The following is a 20,238-nucleotide window of genomic DNA, read 5'->3' as shown; positions in this document are numbered from 1 at the left end:
GGAAAAGATTGCATAAAACTGGGTTGATGGCCAACCCTGAATTTGCTACCTGTATGAGCCTCAGTTCCCTTAAACCTAAAATGAAGACAATAAAACCTACTTTCACTGGTCGTTGAGGGGATTAACTTTAGTTAGGTGTGTAATAATATTTCTAAATGGAACGCTGGTACATAGGCATTCAAAATATATAACATCCTCTTGATTTCCACAAACCATCACATAGTAACATGGTATTTATGAGCTTAGCTACATATATATTTAAGCTCTAAAAGGAAATAGTCAGTATCTCTTTCCAGATGCTTTATATTTTAGAGTTTCGCTCACTGATTACTCTTTGATTCATTGAGCGCTTTACTAAATCATTGTCCCAAGATGGGAAGAGAGAAGGAAGGGTCTCTGCCAAGTGATAGTGGAAAAACATCCTCTGATGCATGGTGGTCTAGAAATGGCAGCCCCCTCTCAGCACTAAGGCAAGGGTGTGTAAGCTGCTATGCTCTCTCCTCAGTTGGCTAACCATGTAATTTATCATTTTAGTTGAGATGCTTAAAAAAAAATTTTTTTTTGAGATGCTTAAAATTTTTTTAAAGATTTATATACTTTTAGAGAAAGAGAGGACAAGAGTGAGTGGGGGCAGGGGCAGAGGGAGAGAATATTTAAGCAGACTCTTTGTTGAGCATGGAGCTTCATGTGGGGCTAGATAGGGGGGCTTGATCCCATGACCCATGACATCATGACCAAAGCTGAAACCAAGAGTCGGGCGCCTAACCGACTGAGCCACCCAGGAACCCTAACTGGGATAATTTCAAAAGTGAAAAACCATGTTAGTAAAACTGGGATAAACTGGGATGCATGTCCCCCTCACCTTCCAGGCTTACTTTTTGTGACCATTATTGTCACCGTATGGGTACCTCTGACATCCTCATAGAGAACAAATGCAAAATAAGGTTCTATCCAAATAATCTAAAACTTGTTTTTTAAAGGCATGCAAAAAATTACTTAACTGAAGCTTGACAAATACACATTGATTTTAGATGGAATGTTATGGTAAAATAGTTGTGTTTGTATTATTACTATGTATACTTTTGGGGGTGGGTCAGCAAAGTTCTTCTGTGAAAGGACAGAGTAAATATCTTAGGTATTGTAGACTAAATGGTCTCTGTCACAACCGTGTTGTTCTGCCTCTCCAGTGCCAAAGCAGCCACGGACAATACATAAAAGAATGGGCACGGCTTCGTTCAAATAAAAATTCATTTACAGTGACTGCTTGTGAGATGGATCTGGTTTTGGGCTGAAGTTTGTCAACTCCTGCTTTAAAACAATACTCCCTAGATTTTTGGAATTCATAGGACCAGGAAAATTTTAAAAATTCTGGAATTGATTTGACTTCTAATTTGTTATTTTGGTAAATAATTCTATTTAAAAGAAAAGAAAAGTCATTGCCTAGTACCCTGGCCTCTTGGAATGTTAAAACAGCAAAAAACTAGAGAGGGCACAAATTCAGAACCAATTCAGCTTTGTGGAAAACCAACCACACTGTCCTTATTTTTTAAAAAAATGTTTTCTTGGTTTGGTAAAAACTTTGTTGTGAATATACTCAGTTTAACAGATGGGTCTTGAATTGCTTTTGGTTCCACTGGTGTGGACCCATAGACAGAGCCCAGTATTTATAGTGAAAATATCTGGATTTGAATAAGGTTGAGAGAGTACTAAGAAAGGAGGGGGGAACAGACTTTGGACATTCCTTTAATGGGGCAGAGCTCCTTGAAGACAGTGTCCCTTGCCCTGAATCAGAGTTGTATACACAAACTCCACTATCAGGTAACTCCAGAACTCACCGGCTGCCACTGTGTAGGGTACCAGGCAGGGGGGCAGTTGAAGCGGTTACAAGCTTGTACCGTGCTGGGCTTGGGCTGACGACACAGTTCATCAGCCAGGATTACGGTTTCATTCATCTCTCTGGAAAGTAGGTGGGAGCAGAAGACATCTCTGGTCTGCAGGCCAACCCCACAGGTGAGACTGCATGGACTCCACTTGCCGATTTCCCACCTGGGAAGAAACCACAGAGGATGAGGACATCCTTAGGACCCGTGCAGAGAACATTGTGACATCGAGTGTTGCCAATTGAGTAAAAATACATACCTGGGAAGGTGGGAAATTCCAGCACAAGATTGGTGAGGAATTCTATCCCAAGCCTAGAACACATCCACTCCTACAGGCTCTAGAATCCATTTTGAATAAACAAAGAGGGTGATAAAATGGAACATCCATTTCTACCCACAAAATCACCAAGAATGGTCGCAACCATGTCTATTTGGATGAAACATACAAACTTCAACAAAATAAGATGGTATGCTAGAAATAACACAGGTTTGAGCACAGAAAGGCTTTGGGCACTGTGTATGGAACAGCTTTTCTGCTAATCTGTCTGGTCCCCATTCTTAACAAGACTGAAGAATTTGTGCTTGTTTTTCTTTGGCTTCAAAGTGAAAGGTCATTGGCTCCCACTTCCTTCAAACTTCCAACATAGCATAGAAATGTTTCTGTCTTGTGTATAAATATCATCACTGCCCGGGACTGGAGAATGTAACAAAAGTAAAGGTTGCTAAAGAGATCAGTCTTCTTGAGGGGAAATAAGTGGAGAGAATGGCTCATTATCTGGAAGTAGAAGTCAAATACACACAGAGGAGTTGAGTGCATAATTGGCCATTCCAAACGGCCAAGTCTTGAGAAGCACATTTACAGTGAGCTGAAGGCCTATAAAAACAATCCCACTCCATTTCGCTGTTGATGCAGCCTCCAAAATGGGAATGATAAGGAAAAGGCCCAGTTTTTTGGGCTTGGAGTAGGAAGTATTCTTTAATGATCAGATTTGGAAAGTTCTATTTACAATATGAGGCACAAAATTTCTATGAACAGAAGTCAGCCAAGAAAAGCATGGCGAGTAGATCCTTCAGTAGCTAGGCCCTCTTGGCTTTTGTAGCCAGCCTTGAAAATTGGCTTAAAAATCTTGGGTCTTAATGTTTTTCATCAGACTGCAAAACTGAGTACATACTCTCTCAATCTCTTTCTGCTACTCTGATATGTGACTGCCTTACTAACCCCTATTTCCCCTATCTCCTTTCATCTATCCTGTGTTTGAGTCATAGGTGTAGCAAACAATTTCATTAGAAATTCATGCCCCCTGGTTCTCCAGCTCTGTTTTTCCTCAAGCTGTTACCCTGAATTTGGAATACTTTTTGTCCTTTCCTTGCCCAGCCTTCAAAATGTCTTCCATTTCTAATCCCAGTTTGATCCATGTTCAAAGGATGCGTACCTGCTTAGGGGATGTGTACCTGCCCCAGATACTGATTATTTTCTCAATTATAGTTATTCTGTCTGTCAAGGGCCCCACTGGAGTACACACCTCTTGCAGGCAAGCTCTGTGTCTGCATCTGCTTTGTATCACTCCAGTGTTCAGTATAGCCCCTTCTATAGTTAATACACATGGTTAATAATTGCCTGATAAATGAGCAAATGGAAGGGACCTACCCTCACAGTAAGTACTTTACACCCATTATCTCATTTAATTGCCTCTAGGATAACATGAGATAGGCTCTATTGATTCCCCTCATTTTATAATTGAGGAAACCTGAAAATCTAAGAGGTTGACTTGCCCCAAACCCGTAACTAGTAACTAGTGAATCTGGGATTCGGACTTGGGTGTATTTGGCTCCAAAGCCTTTGTCTTTTCTATTGTGCCACGCTGTCTCCAGGAAAACTGTCCTATAAACATTCACAGAACGTTCAATGAATAGAAGAGAAGAGGCTGGATTGAATATATATTTCTTTGAGATCCTTGTGGGAATTCCTATAAACTTATTTTTAGATCCTGAGTTTGGGTTAATGCCTAACTTTAAAATGCTGTGTTTTAAAATATATCCACACATTCTCTGCCACCTGCCCCTTCTAAAGATGAGGCCTGGAGTCTGGGCTGAACTTGGTGGCTCACTTGTAATGAATAGGATGAGGAAGAAGCAAGGCTCTGTGACTGCTAAAGCTAAATCATAAAAAGGATATCGTTTCCACTTGGCTCTCTCTTTGCTCACTCTGGGGGAAACTACCTGTCAGGTCATGGGTATACACAGTCAGTCTTCAGGAAAGTCCACATGCAAAGGAATTAAGGCTGCTCACTGACAGCGGGCACCAACTCGCCAGTCTTGTGAGTGAGCTACCTTGCAAGCTGATGCGCTGGACCCAGTCTAGCCTTCAGATGATTGTGCCCTCATGAGAGACCTTGAGTCAGAAATGCCTTTCCAAGGCATTACCAGATTCCTCACTCATTAAATGGTGAGAAGTAAAAAAAAAACACACACACATTTATTTCTGTTGTAAGCTACCAGGATTTGCGGAAATTTGCTGTGCAAAAATAGACAATGAAGACAGCACACCCCCCTTCCAAACATACATATGTTCATCAAAAGACATATACAAGAATATTCTAAGCAGCGCTACTGAGAATAGCCCAGGTGTGGAACAACCCAAATATCCATCAATAGTTGAGTGAATACGAAATTACGATATCGTCATATAAGAACACTGGGCAGTGCGAAGAAACTGTAATGATAAGCAACACAGATGAGTCTCACAAGCATACAATTGAGGCAAGAAAGCCACAAAAGCAAAAATTCATTCCGTGCTCTATTTTTGTAAAGTTCCAAACCCAAAACTAATCTACGATGCTAGAAATCAGGTTGGGGGTCACCCTTGGAGGGCAGTAACTAGAAGAGGGGGGCTGGAGCAGAGAGACTCGGGGAGGTTTCTTTGACCTGGGTGCTAGATCTGGATCCACCTGGTGAAAAATCACCAAGCCACACATGGAGGATTGGCACACTTTTCTCTGTGTTTGTTATGCTTCAAGAAAGGGTGCTTTTCCCCACTTATAAGTGAAATGCTAAAACATGGTGGCTGTGAAACAAAATCCAACAACCAGGCTCAAGGCCAGTGACTGCAATGGGTGTCTCATAAAGGAGCTGCCTACACGGTGAACGCTGTCCAAGGTTAAATCCTGTCCTAGCGCAGGCCTTGCACGTCTGCTGCCCCCACTAATTCCTCCGCCTTTGGCAGAAATTCAGTCACTGGGACCTTGGAGCAGAGGCGTTTGGCAGCCATGAGGGCACTTCAACACCATTCGTCAAATTCACAAAATAGATCTATCTACTAACCCATGATAAAACGACATCGCATACCCAAGGGAGGAGGTCAGCAGAAGCGATCTGTGCCTTAAGTACTTTACTATTGAAAGTATTAGAATCAACTTAGGCCAAAAGAAAAATAAAAGGGAAAGCAGACTCTCCCCACCCCCCACATTTCTCTGCAGAGGGGCTATGTTTGTGAGCCTTGGGTCTGGCTGGCTGCTGATAGAACCTTCCAGCAATCTATGCCTTTGGCTGTTACTTGATGGAGTTGTGACAGGCCAGGAGGGAGGAGCAAGCCTGGGAGCAGGGCTGGCTGTGGCTCACAGCCTGTGAGGTACTTAGAGGCCGTCCCTGGGATTCTGGGGCCTGGCTTTCTCACAGGCCCGGTGATGAGAGGGAAGAGGAGCTTGGAGGATGAGGACATTAGTGGTTTCCCCCCTACTATGCCTGACTCACTTTTTTTTTTTTTTTAAGATTTTTAATTTATTTGACAAGTAGGCAACAGAGAGGGGAAGCAGGCTCCCTGCCGAGCAGAGAGCCCGATACGGGACTCAATCCCAGGATCCTGAGATCATGGCCTGAGCTGAGGGCAGAGGCTTAACCCACTGAGCCACCCAGGGGCCCCTCAGTTTTACTCATCTTTATGTCTTCATTGACAATGGTACTTCCTCAGGGATGAAGCCCTCAGCTGGTAAAATCCACCTCCTATATAGTCTCACGAATCACTACCCCCTTTGGAAATTCTCGACACTTAAAAAAACTAGTGTGTTTTAAGAACACAACAGAAGAGACCCTCTTAAGAAAATTTAAAGTGGACAACATAATATTGTTGAGTATAGGTACAATGCTGAACAGCAGAGCTGTAGAACTCCTCTTGCTGAACTGGAGCTTCATGCCTGCTGACGAGTAACTCCGCATTTTCCCCTCCCTGCAGCCCCTGGCAATCGTCATCCATTCTTTGATTCTATGAGTATGACTGCCTTAGATACCACATGTAAGTGGAATCATGCCGTTACTCATTCTCGTGTAACTGGCTTATTTCTCTTAGTACCATGCTTTCAAGGTTCATCCGTTGCAGACTTATTTTTTAACGCTGGATAGTATTTCACTGTGTGTATGCACCACATTTTCTTTATCCATTTGCCTGCTGAAGGATATTTAAATTGTTTCCCCATGTTGGCTGTTGTGAACAGTGCTGCAGTGAACCTGGGAGTGCTAGTATCTCTTTGACATCCTCATAGGGCAGCTCTCTTTTTAATTCTTCGAGGAACCTCCATGCTGTTTTCCACAGTGGCTGCACTAGCTTGCATTCCCACCGACAGCACACAAGGGTTCCAACTTCTCCGCATCCTTGCCAACGCCACGGTCCTTTGTTTTACTGATGATAGCCACCCAGACAGGGGTGAAGGGATGGTCTCATTGTGGTTTTGATTTGCATTTTATTTTATTATTTAAAAAATTTTTTAATTTATTTCTTTAGAGAGATAAAGAGAGAAAGAGAACAGGTAGGGAGGGGCAGAGGGAGAGAATCTCAAGCAGGCTCTGCCCAGCATGGAATCTGACGTGGGGCTCGATCCCATGACCCTGAGGTCATGAGCTGAGCCAACCTCAAGAGGCAGATGCTCAACCAATGAAGCCACCCAGATACCCCTGATTTGCATTTTGATGATTAGTGATGTGAGAATATTCTATATACAGTTGGCTCTTGGTAATCTTTTTTTGGAGAAATGGCTTTCAAGTGTTTAGCTCATTTTTAAATTGGGTTATTAGATTTTGTTCTTGTTAGTGAGTTGTAGGAGTTCCTGCTATGTTATAGAGATAAGCTCTTTATCAAATACATGGTTTGCAATTCTTTTCTCCCTGTTTCCCTGTTGAGTGTTTTCTTTGCTATGCTCAATGCTGTAATCTGAGTACCCTACCCTACTGTTATCTTGAGGAGAGCATGGGGCAATGTTTATTTTGGTTTAGCACTTGTTATGAGTTCAACTGTATCCCCCCACCCTGCTAAAAGGTACGTTGGAGTCCTAACCCCCAATAACTCAGAATGTAACTTCATTTGGAATAAGGTTATTACAGACATAACCACATAAGGTGAAATCATACCAGAGTAGGGTGGGCTTTTAACTAATACTACTTAAATAGCCATTAATTAAATTAAAATTAAAATTTATTTTTCAAAGTTTAAATTAATTAATTTATTTAAATCATGTATTTTAATTTAAAAATTTTAATTTTTAATTTAAAATTAAAAAATTTAAACATTTAAAAATTTATTGAAATTTATTTAAATTACATATTGTGAATTATGAGTGGTGTTCTCATTAAGTAAGGAGAGAGACACTCAGGGAGACTAACAACAAAGACAGAGACTGTAGAGCTACATCTCCAAGCCAAGGGGTGTCAAAGATGGCTGGCGGACACCAGAAGCTAGAAGAGGCAAGGAAGGATTTGCCCTCACAGTTTCAGAAGGAGCATGACCCTGCCGACATCTTCATGCCAGAACTGTGAGAGACTGCATTTCTATTGTTTTAGGTCACCCTGTTCGTGGTGCTGGGTTACGGCAGCCCTGGGAAACCAGTACATCGCTGTGACCTCCACACCTAGAATGGGGCCTAAAACACAGCTGCTCGGGAAGTATGAGGTGATGCACGGGGAGTCAAACCCCAGCGAACTGGGTGTGCACCTTTGCTTTCGACGCTTGTCTGGTCAACCATTCCAGCTGTGATCGCTGAGTGACCGCCAGCAGCAATTCCAAAGTCCCCAAAGCCCTGACCACCACAAAGTTTTCTTTCGTGTACTGCAAGGTATTTGGTGACAGCACTGGACCTGAACTGACATGATGCTTTCGTAGGTTGCATCCCACTTGGTGTAAATATTTACACGTTTTACTGAAGCCATGTTAGACTGTTGGATTATGGCATTTTTCCTTAGAACTTACTAGGGGTAATACGAAATTTATGTTACAGTAATCCTGACATACTTCTAAAGTACAAAAAATCCTGAATTCCAAAACACATCTGCCCTGATGGTTTTGGCGAAAAGATTGTGGCTCTGTATGAGGAGGATGGTAAACAGGATCACTGTGTTTTCTTTCAGCTTCTAGGCTTCAGGTGTTTAGCTTCATGGTTAGGCCCTCGGCCAGAATGTTATGGGTCCTCCAGCATTCCCTTACTATATTGTCGACCTTCTTCTCCGTATTCCTGTCCTTTTTATCAAAACCTGCTTGCAGGGAAGGCTCTGGGAGCTGACAGATCACAGCTGAAGCCCTGTGGCGTCAGGCTGGACCCTGTCCAACTCCCGAGCAACTGACTCCTGACCAAGGGTAGACTGGAGACAGAGGGTTACCTCCTGCCCCTGAAGGCTGGGATTAGTCTTCCTGCCCTCTGTCCAGCATCAGATGTACTTGGGTAGGCCTGTGTTTATAATTGGATTTTAAATTTTAGCCTTGGTTTCCGAATTCCCATTTTGTTTCCCTGATGGTGCTGGAGTTCTGCCCAACATCTAGCCTCCTGCACACTAAACCTGTCACTCTGCTTGCATCTGGCCAGCCCCTTGCCTTGGCCTGGGCAGAGACCCTCAGCCACAAGCCAGAAGCCATGATGTGACAGCAGGTGAGCTGACATAACGCATTACTGCTTATAACAATAGTAATTCTAACATTTATACAGAGCATACCACAAGTCAGGTACTATACTAGTTGTTTTAAATGCGCTCTCTTTTATAATCCTATCCACAGCCCTGTGAGGGAAGTACTATTATTTTCTGCATTTTCAGAACAAGAAACTGAGGCCTGGAGAAGCTAAATGATTAATTATTCAGGGCCCAGAATACCTACCGTCAGGTCTCACGCAGATGTCAAGGCTGCGTGCATCACATCCAAGTCTACCATGGATAGACCTGGATGCATGGGTGCTAAGAATGGGGGTGCTCCCTCCCACATAGGCCAGCACATGTATTTACAAACCCCAGCTCTGCATTGTCCCAGCTCCTCTTGCAGAGGTCCTAGCCGGACTCAGGGATAAGCTCGCCCAAGATGTAGGATGCATATATGAACTCATTCTTACTTATATCAACCCTATGGATACGGTACCATAAGTTCCCCCATTTTACAGGGTGACATAACAGAGGCTTTGAAAGGTCAAGTAACTTGTCCAAAGTCACACAGCAAGTAAGCAAGAAAACCAGGATTCAAACCCAGGGAGCCTGGCTCCCGCAAGCCTAAATATTACATTATACTGCCTTTCTGGAGAAAGATGATGAATAGAGCTGTACAGAGTAGATCCGAGATGCAAATTCTAGGATCCTTGGTGCTTATAACTTCAGAAATGGCAAATGGCAAGATGACAGATCTATTCTTCAATACTAGAAGCCAACACACTGATGGCAGCCAAGGTTACAAATGTACTCGGAGTTGTTATTTCGGGAAAGTGGCAGTGATGCTTGGCAGCAAATGAGCAAAGGCTGAGTGTGGTCCCCTGAAGGATATGTTTATTTTTTGTAAAGGTGGCCATCAGAGATAATGTGGGCAATCAAGGACCCATAGTGGTTGGCAAGTCTTAGCAGCTTGTGTTTGTATTAGCTATATAAAAGGAGGAATTTGGGCCTTCTTTTGGACAAGGGCTCATTATGTGAGTTGCCAAGGTTTTTCTCCCCTACCCTTTCAGAGAAGGTACTGGCCATTGCCTCCAGCAACTCATTGTTGATTGCTGGTATAAATGCACATAATATCTAATGGTAGACTCTCCCCACCCCAACCTAGGCCCTAAGAACCTTCTCCTACCCTGGTTTTTGCAGGAAAGTGGGGCTTGTTTCTTTTTTTTTTTTTTTAATTTAATTTAATTTTTTTTTTAATTTTTTTATTTTAATAAACATATAATGTATTTTTATCCCCAGGGGTACAGGTCTGTGAATCGTCTGGTTTACACATTTCACAGCACTCATCATAGCCCATACCCTCCCCAATGTCCATTTCCCCACCACCCTCTCCTGTCCCCCTTCCCCCCCGCAACCCTCAGTCTGTTTCTTGAGATTGAGTCTTTTATGGTTTGTCTCCCTCCCAATCCCATCTTTTCATTTTTTCTTTTCCTACCTCCCCCCAAACCCCCCCACCTTGCATCTCCCCTTCCTCATATCAAAGAGATCATATGATAGTTATGTGTCTCCGATTGACTTATTTCGCTAAGCATGATACCCTCTAGTTCCATCCACGTCATCGCAAATGGCAAGATTTCATGTCTTTTGATGGCTGCATAGTATTCCATTGTGTATATATACCACCTCTTCTTTATCCATTCATCTGTTGATGGACATCTAGGCGCTTTCCACAGTTTGGCTATTGTGGACATTGCTGCTATAAACATTCAGGTGCACGTGCCCCTTCGGAGCACCACGTTTGTATCTTTAGGATATATACCCAGGAGTGCAATTGCTGGGTCGTAGGGTAGCTCTATTTTCAGTTTTTTGAGGAACCTCCACACTGTTTTCCAGAGTGGTTGCACCAGCTTGCATTCCCACCAACAGTGTAGGAGGGTTCCCCTCTCTCTGCATCCTCGCCAGCATCTGTCATTTCTTGACTTGTTAATTTTAGCCATTCTGACTGGTGTGAGGTGGTATCTCATTGTGGTTTTGATTTGTATTTCCCTGATGCCGAGTGATGTGGAGCATTTTTTCATGTGTCTGTTGGCCATCTGGATGTCTTCCTTGCAGAAATGTCTGTTCATGTCCTCTGCCCATTTCTTGACTGGATTATTTGTTCTTTGGGTATTGAGTTTGATAAGCTCTTTATAGATTTTGGATACGAGCCCTTTATCTGATATGTCATTTGCAAATATCTTCTCCCATTCTGTCAGTTGTCTTTTGGTTTTGTTAACTGTTTCCTTTGCTGTGCAAAAGCTTTTGATCTTGATGAAATCCCAATAGTTCATTTTTGCCCTTGCTTCTGTTGCCTTTGGCGATGTTCCTAGGAAGAAGTTGCTGCGGTTGAGGTCAAAGAGGTTGCTGCCTGCATTGTCCTCAAGGATTTTGATAGATTCCTTTCGCACATTGAGGTCCTTCATCCACTTTGAGTCTATTTTCGTGTGTGGTGTAAGGAAATAGTCCAATTTCATTTTTCTGCATGTGGCTGTCCAATTTTCCCAGCACCATTTGTTGAAGAGGCTGTCTTTTTTCCATTGGATATTCTTTCCTGCTTTGTCGAAGATTAGTTGACCATAGAGTTAAGGGTCTATTTCTGGGCTCTCTATTCTGTTCCATTGGTCTATATGTCTGTTTTTGTGCCAGTACCATACTGTCTTGATGATGACAGCTTTGTAATAGAGCTTGAAGTCTGGAATTGTGATGCCACCGACTTTGGCTTTCTTTTTCAATATTCCTTTGGATATTCGAGGTCTTTTCTGGTTCCATATAAATTTTAGGATTATTTGTTCTATTTCTTTAAAAAAAATGGATGGGATTTTGATAGGGATTGCATTAAATGTGTAGATTGCTTTAGGTAGAATAGACATTTTCACAATATTTGTTCTGAGTATAGATTCTTTGCCTCTTTGGTTAGATTTATTCCTAGGTATCTTATGGTTTTGGGTACGATTGTAAATGGGACTGACTCCTCAATTTCTCTTTCTTCTGTCTTGTTGTTAGTGTAAAGAAATGCGACTGATTTCTGGGCATTGACTTTATATCCTGACACTTTACTGAATTCCTGTATAAGTTCTAGCAGTTTTGGAGTGGAGCCTTTTGGGTTTTCCACATATAGTATCATATCATCTGCAAAGAGTGATAGTTTGACTTCTTCTTTGCCGATTTGGATGCCTTTAATTTCTTTTTGTTGTCTGATTGCTGAGGCTAGGACTTCTAGTACTATATTGAACAGCAGTGGTGATAACGGACATCCCTGCCGTGTTCCTGACCTTAGCGGAAAAGCTTTCAGTTTTTCTCCATTGAGAATGATATTTGCGGTGGGTTTTGCATAGATGGCTTTGATAATATTGAGGTATGTGCCTTCTATCCCTACACTTTGAAGAGTTTTAATCAGGAAGGGATGCTGCACTTTGTCAAACGCTTTTTCAGCATCTATTGAGAGTATCATATGGTTCTTACTCTTTCTTTTATTAATGTATTGTATCACATTGATGGATTTGCGGATGTTGAACCAACCTTGCAGCCCTGGAATAAATCCCACTTGGTCGTGGTGAATAATCCTTTTAATGTACTGTTGGATCCTATTGGCCAGTATTTTGGTGAGAATTTTCGCATCTGTGTTCATCAAGGATATTGGTCTGTAATTCTCTTTTTTGGTGGGATCCTTGTCTGGTTTTGGGATCAAGGTGATGCTGGCCTCATAGAATTAGTTTGGAAGTTTTCCTTCCATTTCTATTTTTTGGAACAGTTTCAGGAGAATAGGAATTAATTCTTCTTTAAATGTTTGGTAGAATTCCCCTGGGAAGCCGTCTGGTCCTGGACTTTTGTTTGTTTGGAGATTTTTGATGACTGTTTCAATCTCCTTACTGGTTATGGGTCTGTTCAGGTTATCTATTTCTTCCTGGTTCAGTTGTGGTAGTTTATACATCTCTAGAAATGTATCCATTTCTTCCAGGTTGTCAAATTTGTTGCCATAGAGTTGCTCGTAGTATGTTCTTATAATTGTTTGTATTTCTTTGGTGTTGGTTGTGATCTCTCCTCTTTCATTCATGATTTTATTTATTTGTGTCCTTTCTCTTTTCTTTTTGATAAGTCTGGCCAGGGGCTTATCAATCTTATTAATTCTTTCAAAGAACCAGCTCCTAGTTTTGTTGATTTGTTCTATTGTTTTTTTAGTTTCTATTTCATTGATTTCTGCTCTGATCTTTATGATTTCTCTTCTCCTGCTGGGTTTAGGCTTTCTTTGTTGTTCTCTCTCCAGCTCCTTTAGGTGTAGGGTTAGGTTGTGTATTTGAGACCTTTCTTGTTTCTTGAGAAAGGCTTGCACTGCTATATATTTTCCTCTCAGGACTGCCTTTGTTGTGTCCCACAGATTTTGAACTGTTGTGTTTTCATTATCATTTGTTTCCATGAATTTTTTCAATTCTTCTTTAATTTCCTGGTTGACCCATTCATTTTTTAGAAGGATGCTGTTTAGTCTCCATGTATTTGCGTTCTTTCCAAATTTCCTCTTGTGATTGAGTTCGAGCTTCAGAGCATTGTGGTCTGAAAATATGCAGGGAATGATCTCGATCTTTTGGTACCGATTGAGACCTGATTTATGACCCAGGATGTGGTCTATTTTGGAGAATGTTCCATGTGCACTAGAGAAGAATGTATATTCTGTTGCTTTGGGATGGAATGTTCTGAATAGATCTGTGATGTCCATCTGGTCCAGTGTGTCATTTAAGGCCTTTATTTCCTTGTTGATCTTTTGCTTAGATGATCTGTCCATTTCAGTGAGGGGAGTGTTAAAGTCCCCTGCTATTATTGTATTACTGTCGATGTATTTCTTTGATTTTGTTATTAATTGGTTTATATAGTTGGCTGCTCCCATGTTAGGGGCATAGATATTTAAGATTGTTAGATCTTCTTGTTGGACAGACCCTTTGAGTATGATATAGTGTCCTTCCTCATCTCTTATTATAGTCTTTGGCTTAAAATCTAATTGATCTGATATAAGGATTGCCACCCCAGCTTTCTTCTGATGTCCATTAGCATGGTACATTGTTTTCCACCCCCTCACTTTAAATCTGGAGGTGTCTTCGGGTCTAAAATGAGTTTCTTGTAGGCAGCATATGGATGGGTTTTGTTTTTTTATCCATTCTGATACCCTGTGTCTTTTGATTGGGGCATTTAGCCCATTAACATTCAGGGTAACTATTGAGAGATATGAATTTAGTGCCATTGTATTGCCTGTAAGGTGATTGTTACTGTATATTGTTTCTGTTTCTTTCTGATCTACTACTTTTAGGGTCTCTCTTTGCTTAGAGGACCCCTTTCAATATTTCCTGTAGAGCTGGTTTGGTGTTTGCAAATTCTTTCAGCTTTTGTTTGTCCTGGAAGCTCTTTATCTCTCCTTCTATTTTCAATGATAGCCTAGCCGGATATAGTATTCTTGGCTGCATGTTTTTCTCGTTTAGTGCTCTGAATATGTCATGCCAGTTCTTTCTGGCCTGCCAGGTCTCTGTGGATAGGTCCGCTGCCAATCTAATGTTTTTACCCTTGTATGTTACAGACTTCTTTTCCCGGGCTGCTTTCAGGATTTTCTCTTTGTCGCTAAGACTTGTTAATTTTACTATCAGGTGACGAGGTGTGGACCTATTTTTATTGATTTTGAGGGGCGTTCTTAGCATCTCCTGGATTTTGATGTTTGTTCCCTTTGCCATATTAGGGAAATTCTCTCCAATAATTGTCTCCAATATACCTTCTGCTCCCCTCTCTCTTTCTTCTTCTTCTGGAATCCCAATTATTCTAATGTTGTGTCGTCTTATGGTGTCACTTATCTCTCGAATCCTCTCCTCGTGTTCCAGTAGTTGTTTGTCTCTCTTTTGCTAAGCTTCTTTATTCTCTGTCATTTGGTCTTCTATGTCACTAATTCTTTCTTCTGCCTCATTTATCCTGGCAGTGAGAGCTTCCATTTTTGATTGCACCTCATGAATAGCTTTTTTGATTTCAACTTGGTTAGATTTTAGTTCTTTTATTTCTCCAGAAAGGGCTTTTATCTCTCCGGAGAGGGTTTCTCTAATATCTTCTATGCCTTTTTCGAGCCCGGCTAGAACCTTGAGAATTGTCATTCTGAACTCTAGATCTGTCATGCTACCTATGTCTGTATTGATTAGGTCTCCAGCCTTCGGTACGGCCTCTTGTTCTTTTTTTTGAGGTGAGTTTTTTCGCCTTGTCATTTTGTCCAGGTAGGATTTGCTTTCTCCTGCTGTGGAATTCCGCTATTCTTGGTGACTGAAGTTGGTTTTGGATCGGCTTCTTGTTGATCTTCTGGGGGAGGGGCCTGTTGTAGTGATTCTCAAGTGTTCTTGCCGCAGGCGGAATTGCACCGCCCTTGCCAGGGGCCGGGCTAAGGAATCCGCTCGGGTTTGCTTTCGGGAGCTTTTGTTCCCTGAGCGCTTTCCGTAGAGTTCCGGAGGATGGGAATGAAGATGGAGGCTTCCCAATCTCTCGGCCCGGAGGAGCCGAGAGCTTGGGGTTCCGCTCCTCAGTGCGCTCTCAGAACAAAGCGCCCAACAGTCCCGCCTCCCTGGCTTGCGGTCGCGCCTGGAGGAAAGCAGTCAATTGTTGGAGCTGGAGAAAAGCGCCGGGTCGCTTTTGTCTCCGTGGCCTCCGCCCACGCTCCGAGCCCACCCAGCCTGCGACCGGCACAAGGTAACCCCGGGCTTAGAGCTCACTCCTCGGCTTTGTCGCTATAGCCGGCTTCCCCGCTCTAATACCTGCGAGCTCTGCGGCACTCAGACACCCCCAGTCCTTCTGTGACCCCGCGGGTCCTGGGGTTATGCTGACCCCGCCTGGGTTTCCCCCCAGTTTAGCCTCTGGAGCGATGTCTCCCAGTGGAGCCGACTTTTAAAAGTCCCGGTTTTGTGCTCCGTCGCTCCGCCGCTTGCCGGGTGCCGGCCCCTCCCCCCCCCCCCGGGGTCTATCTTCCCGTCGCTTTGGATTCACTTCTCCGCAGGTCCTACCTTTCAGAAAGTGATCGATTTTCTGTTTCTGGGATTGTTGCTCTTCTTCTCTTCGATTTCCCGTTGGATTTGTAGGTGTTCACAATGGTTAGATAAGCTATCTAGCTGATCTCCTGCTACCCGATGTCGTCTCAGCCTGCTACTTCTCCGCCATCTTGACTCCTCCCCCCTGGGGCTTGTTTCTTTATTCAAAATTTAAAGATGCAGTTATTGGGAGGCGAAACACCATGTAAATTTCAATTATTTGTTAGCAACATTCTTTAAACTTGTGCATAACCCTTCAACTTGACACATCTACCTAACATTACTATCCCATGATTTTTTAAGGTCCCTCTGTTTCTTTTAGGATGTCTCTGAGGTCAGGAGGTAGAAAACAATCAAGCAACAGTAAACCAGACACCATGGAGCATGGGCAGCTTTCGAAAGGCTCAGGCAGGACGAAGAAAACTCTCTTTCCAACCGTGACATTGTTTAGGACCAGGTGCCCCTTTAAGGTTTTGTACTATTACTGGTGGCTCCTAATTTATCTCTATATCCTACAGTTTCCGACTTATCCACAGCCCAGTGCTTCCAAAACGTGACTCTGGTCACTTGCTTCCTCTGATTAAAAACCTCACTGAAGTCTGAGCTGAGGTTTCAGTGGGGCGGAGACCAGGATGTTCCGGGCTCAGCTGTGGTCCAGTGCAGTCACCGGGGTGAGGGGTCACTATGGTGGCTGGACCTGAACTTTCTAACTGGCTCCTCACCCCAACTTCTTTTTTTTTTTTCCTCTTTGTAGGAACTGAATTTTAGTCTGAGTCTTAGTGTGGAGCGGTTCACTGGCATGTGACAGAGTTTAGCACCGGGCCAGTGTACCTGGAGATCAAACATACAGGGAAGACTGAACAAATACATAAACACATGAAGGGGAATGGGAGACCCATTTCTTACTGTCAGAGAAGGGAGCTGCAAATATGGAAAGGGGGAAGAATAAACCTTGTGGAATTGGATTGCTATTGCAAACAGTATGAACTCATGGTTTTTAACAAATGGACAGGTACTCAGAGAGACATCGTCATATCAACAGATACAAATGAATGTATGTAAATATGCATACAATATTTCTTAGATCTCTCTGCTGAGAGGCCTAAAAGCAATGGCATTTCAGTAAAATCAAGTATATCAAGTGCCCAGATTTTGGATTGTAAATAGCATTCTCTACTAAGGAATTAGTTCCTGTAGAAATGGCTCCAGGGCAGAGGAATTGAAAATAAAAAAGTGAGCCTAGAATATCTTGTGTCAGAAAACTGGGAAGTGTTCAAAGAATGATGGGGTTTATGTCAAAAGGACACAGAAGCCAGTCTGAAGGGGCTCCCACCGGCCATGTCTGGGACAATTTGATAGTAATGGATTTTAATCTTTTGAGTAAAATAGAAGTTTATAAATAAACAAGATAAGAAAGCTGTATCTTAAAGAATGCCTATTAATAATCTAGAAGATCATTAATAATAAAATTAATAAAATTAGATTAATAATCTGGAAGATAGAATTTAGAAAGTTGCTGTTTATCAACCATAATAATAACTGATTCAGGCAAGAGCCATTAATGAATACTAATGCTGGTCAGGAAAAGGTTGATGAGGAATAGAGTATTAACTTAGTTTCAGATTATCTCTCTGTAAAGATACCTATTTGTCACTTCCTAATAATAAGTGCAATGTCCTTATTCTTTTTACAGTGAAAACCTGGCTGAGATCATCTTAACCAAATAATGAGATAACATCATCAGAAATGAATGGAATGTAACATCATTCATTGTCTCTTGATACCATGCACTAAGAAGGATGTAGCACACTTCCATCAAAAATTTAAAAAATCATGAAGAAACATCAAGCAAACTCAAAAGGAGTGATGTTTTACAAAGTCATTGCCATTTGGTTTTCAAAAATACCTAGAATATGAAAGATGAGGAAAGACTGTCCCAGATATAAAGAGTCCAAAAAGAAATGCCAACCAAACGTAACATGGAACCCTGGATTGGATCTTGGACCTCTAAAGGACATTGCTGGGACAGCTGGTGAATGGTGATGCTGAATTAATGCCATTTCTTAGTTTTGATGGTTATATTCTGGTTATTTAGGAGAGCATCCTTGTACTTAAGTAGTAACACTGAAGTGTTGAGATGCAATGGTATATCACCTGAAACTATTCTCCAAAATAATATTGTTATTTTGTTAATGACTATGGAAACAAGGGAATTGGTAAAAGAGAGCTCTATGATTTTTGTAGCATGTTCTAAAACTAAAATGATTTCAAAATAAGTTATAAAAAACATCCATTGGCTCCTGGTTACCCACAAGCCTGGGTTCAATTCCTTGACTGCCTGTAGTGTGCTTCCCAAAGGAGTTTGAATAGACCTTTCTGACTTAATCTAGGGACCCCCTACACTCAGCCTTGCTGAGTACCAGCAGACGAATACCCATCTTCTCTGGCTGGCAAACTCTTCTGACTTCCAGGTTAGATTCTAAACACTACCCTCCTCCCAGTCCTTTTCGGATCTCCTTCCCATGAGGCAGAGCTAGACCTTTCCCTCTGCAGCATGCTACTGTCTTTTTCCTCCTGAAGGCATTCTTTTCTGCCCTTAGACTCAGCTTCATTACATTGTAGGTATTTGTCTACATGTCCGTCTCTCTCACTAGACTGCACTCCACAAAGGCAGCAATGGCTGTGACCTAGTCATCTTAATATCTCCAGCACCTACTGCCATGCCCAGCTCATTGTAGAGGCTCAAGGTGGCATTGCAGCATAATGTAGAAGAGTCTGGGCTCTGGAACTGGATTATCCATGAATGAACTGTACTGTGCCGCTCCCTAATTGCTCAGCCTAGGGTAAGTTACTTGATGATGTACTTATATTTAAAATGAGAATAGGGGTGCCTAGGTGGCTCAGTGGGTTAAGCCTCTGCCTTCAGCTTGGGTCATGATCCCAGGCTCCTGGGATTGAGCTCTGCGTTGGGCTCTCTGCTCAGCGGGGAGCCTGCTTCCTCCTCTCTCTCTGCCTGCCTCTCTGCCTACTTGTGATCTCTGTCTGTCAAATAAATAAATAAAATCTTAAAATAAAATAAAATGAGAATAATAGCAATACCCACTTCAAAGGGTTGTTATGAAGCTTAAATGAGAACATCTATGAAAAGGGCATCAGGACAGTGGCACAGATTAAGGGCTCTCTAAACATTAGCTAATATGAACTGTTATTACTCAGTAAATATTTGCTAAATGCAAATAATCACCGTGGGTGATTATTGTGAGGATAGAGATTAAATGAGTAGAGTGAGAACTCTTCCTGGAGTGAATCAGGTAGAGTAGCCATATGTTATGGAGACTGAGGGAATGGACGTTTGTGACCTGCCTGCATTAACTTATCATTTAAGCCTTCACTGCTCAGCAGTGTGACAAATCTGGATGTGGGAAACATGCTCATGACCTCCAACATGCTTTCAGCAAAGATAGAACTGACAAACGCCCAGGAGACATAGCAGACAATGTTGGGTGATAGCAATGCAACAAGCTCATTGCTAAGCCATTTGGCTGAACCACGAGTACTACAGAATTTCAGAAGACAGGTAGCACGGAGCTCATAACCAATTACGTTTATATTGCTAATTGCAATCCACAAGGTCTGTTAATCTATGTGATATTGCTTGATCCTTCTACCTCAGGAGTACCCAAAACAAGCATTACTATCTCCATTTCATAGATAAGCAAGCTGAAGCTCAAAGAGACAAGTGATTTCCCCAAAGTTGGGAAGGGAACTCAGCTTAATCTTACCCGGATAAGGACAAGAGGAGGGAATCGTGAAGGTCACAGGCACAGGAAGATAGAAAAGATTAGGAAAACAGTTACATGCCGTAGCAGATGGATTTGATAGCTTCACAAACAAACTGTATTTTAGAAAACTCCTTCAAATGGCCTAGGAAAAGATAAATGAAAAGATCAAAGGAAGCATTAGATAAGAGAGAGTAAAAATATGTTTAAAGACCAAAAATTAACCAAAAGCACATATGATAAACAGCACCATGAGAATCAGGGCTCTTTGTAAAAGAGTAGCTTGCAGAGCTCAGGAAACAGGAGATACAGCCAGGCTTCTCCTGGAAGTCAGCTGGTTTGGCACGAGGTTTTGGCTCCATAAAAATATTTATAGTCAGGATTACCAAACACCTGAGATGGCAAAGCCCTCATTTCCACTGGAAAACAGTGTGGTCAAAGTGACTCTTTTAACCAGGACAGTTTGCCTTACCTTCCAAATCAGTTCTTTAAAAAAAAAAAATATTATCAACGTTGCAAATAACTGTCAAGTCTTCTTCTTTTTTTAAAAATTAGTTCCTTAAAAAGTGGTTGCAGCAACATAAAGATTTACTATCTCATTACTACCATGCCTCA

General features: G+C 42.1%; 1 protein-coding gene across 2 annotated transcripts in view; it reads right to left on the bottom strand.

Annotated features, from left to right (window-relative positions):
* Positions 1-20,238, bottom strand: part of ADAMTSL1 (ADAMTS like 1) — a gene marked incomplete at its 3' end in the record, with an annotated part of 404,822 nt that overhangs the window by 156,743 nt on the left and 227,841 nt on the right. For both annotated transcript variants that reach the window (XM_080819725.1, XM_080819726.1), the window contains one exon: positions 1,836-2,046. In XM_080819725.1, the coding sequence (XP_080675851.1) occupies positions 1,836-2,046 (211 nt within the window). The remainder of the gene's footprint in view (positions 1-1,835; positions 2,047-20,238) is intronic.

The sequence above is a fragment of the Martes martes genome (assembly GCF_963455335.1).
Source record: "Martes martes genome assembly, chromosome: 12".
Classification (NCBI taxonomy): Eukaryota; Metazoa; Chordata; class Mammalia; order Carnivora; family Mustelidae; genus Martes; species Martes martes.
This window is presented reverse-complemented; position numbering and strand designations above follow the sequence as displayed.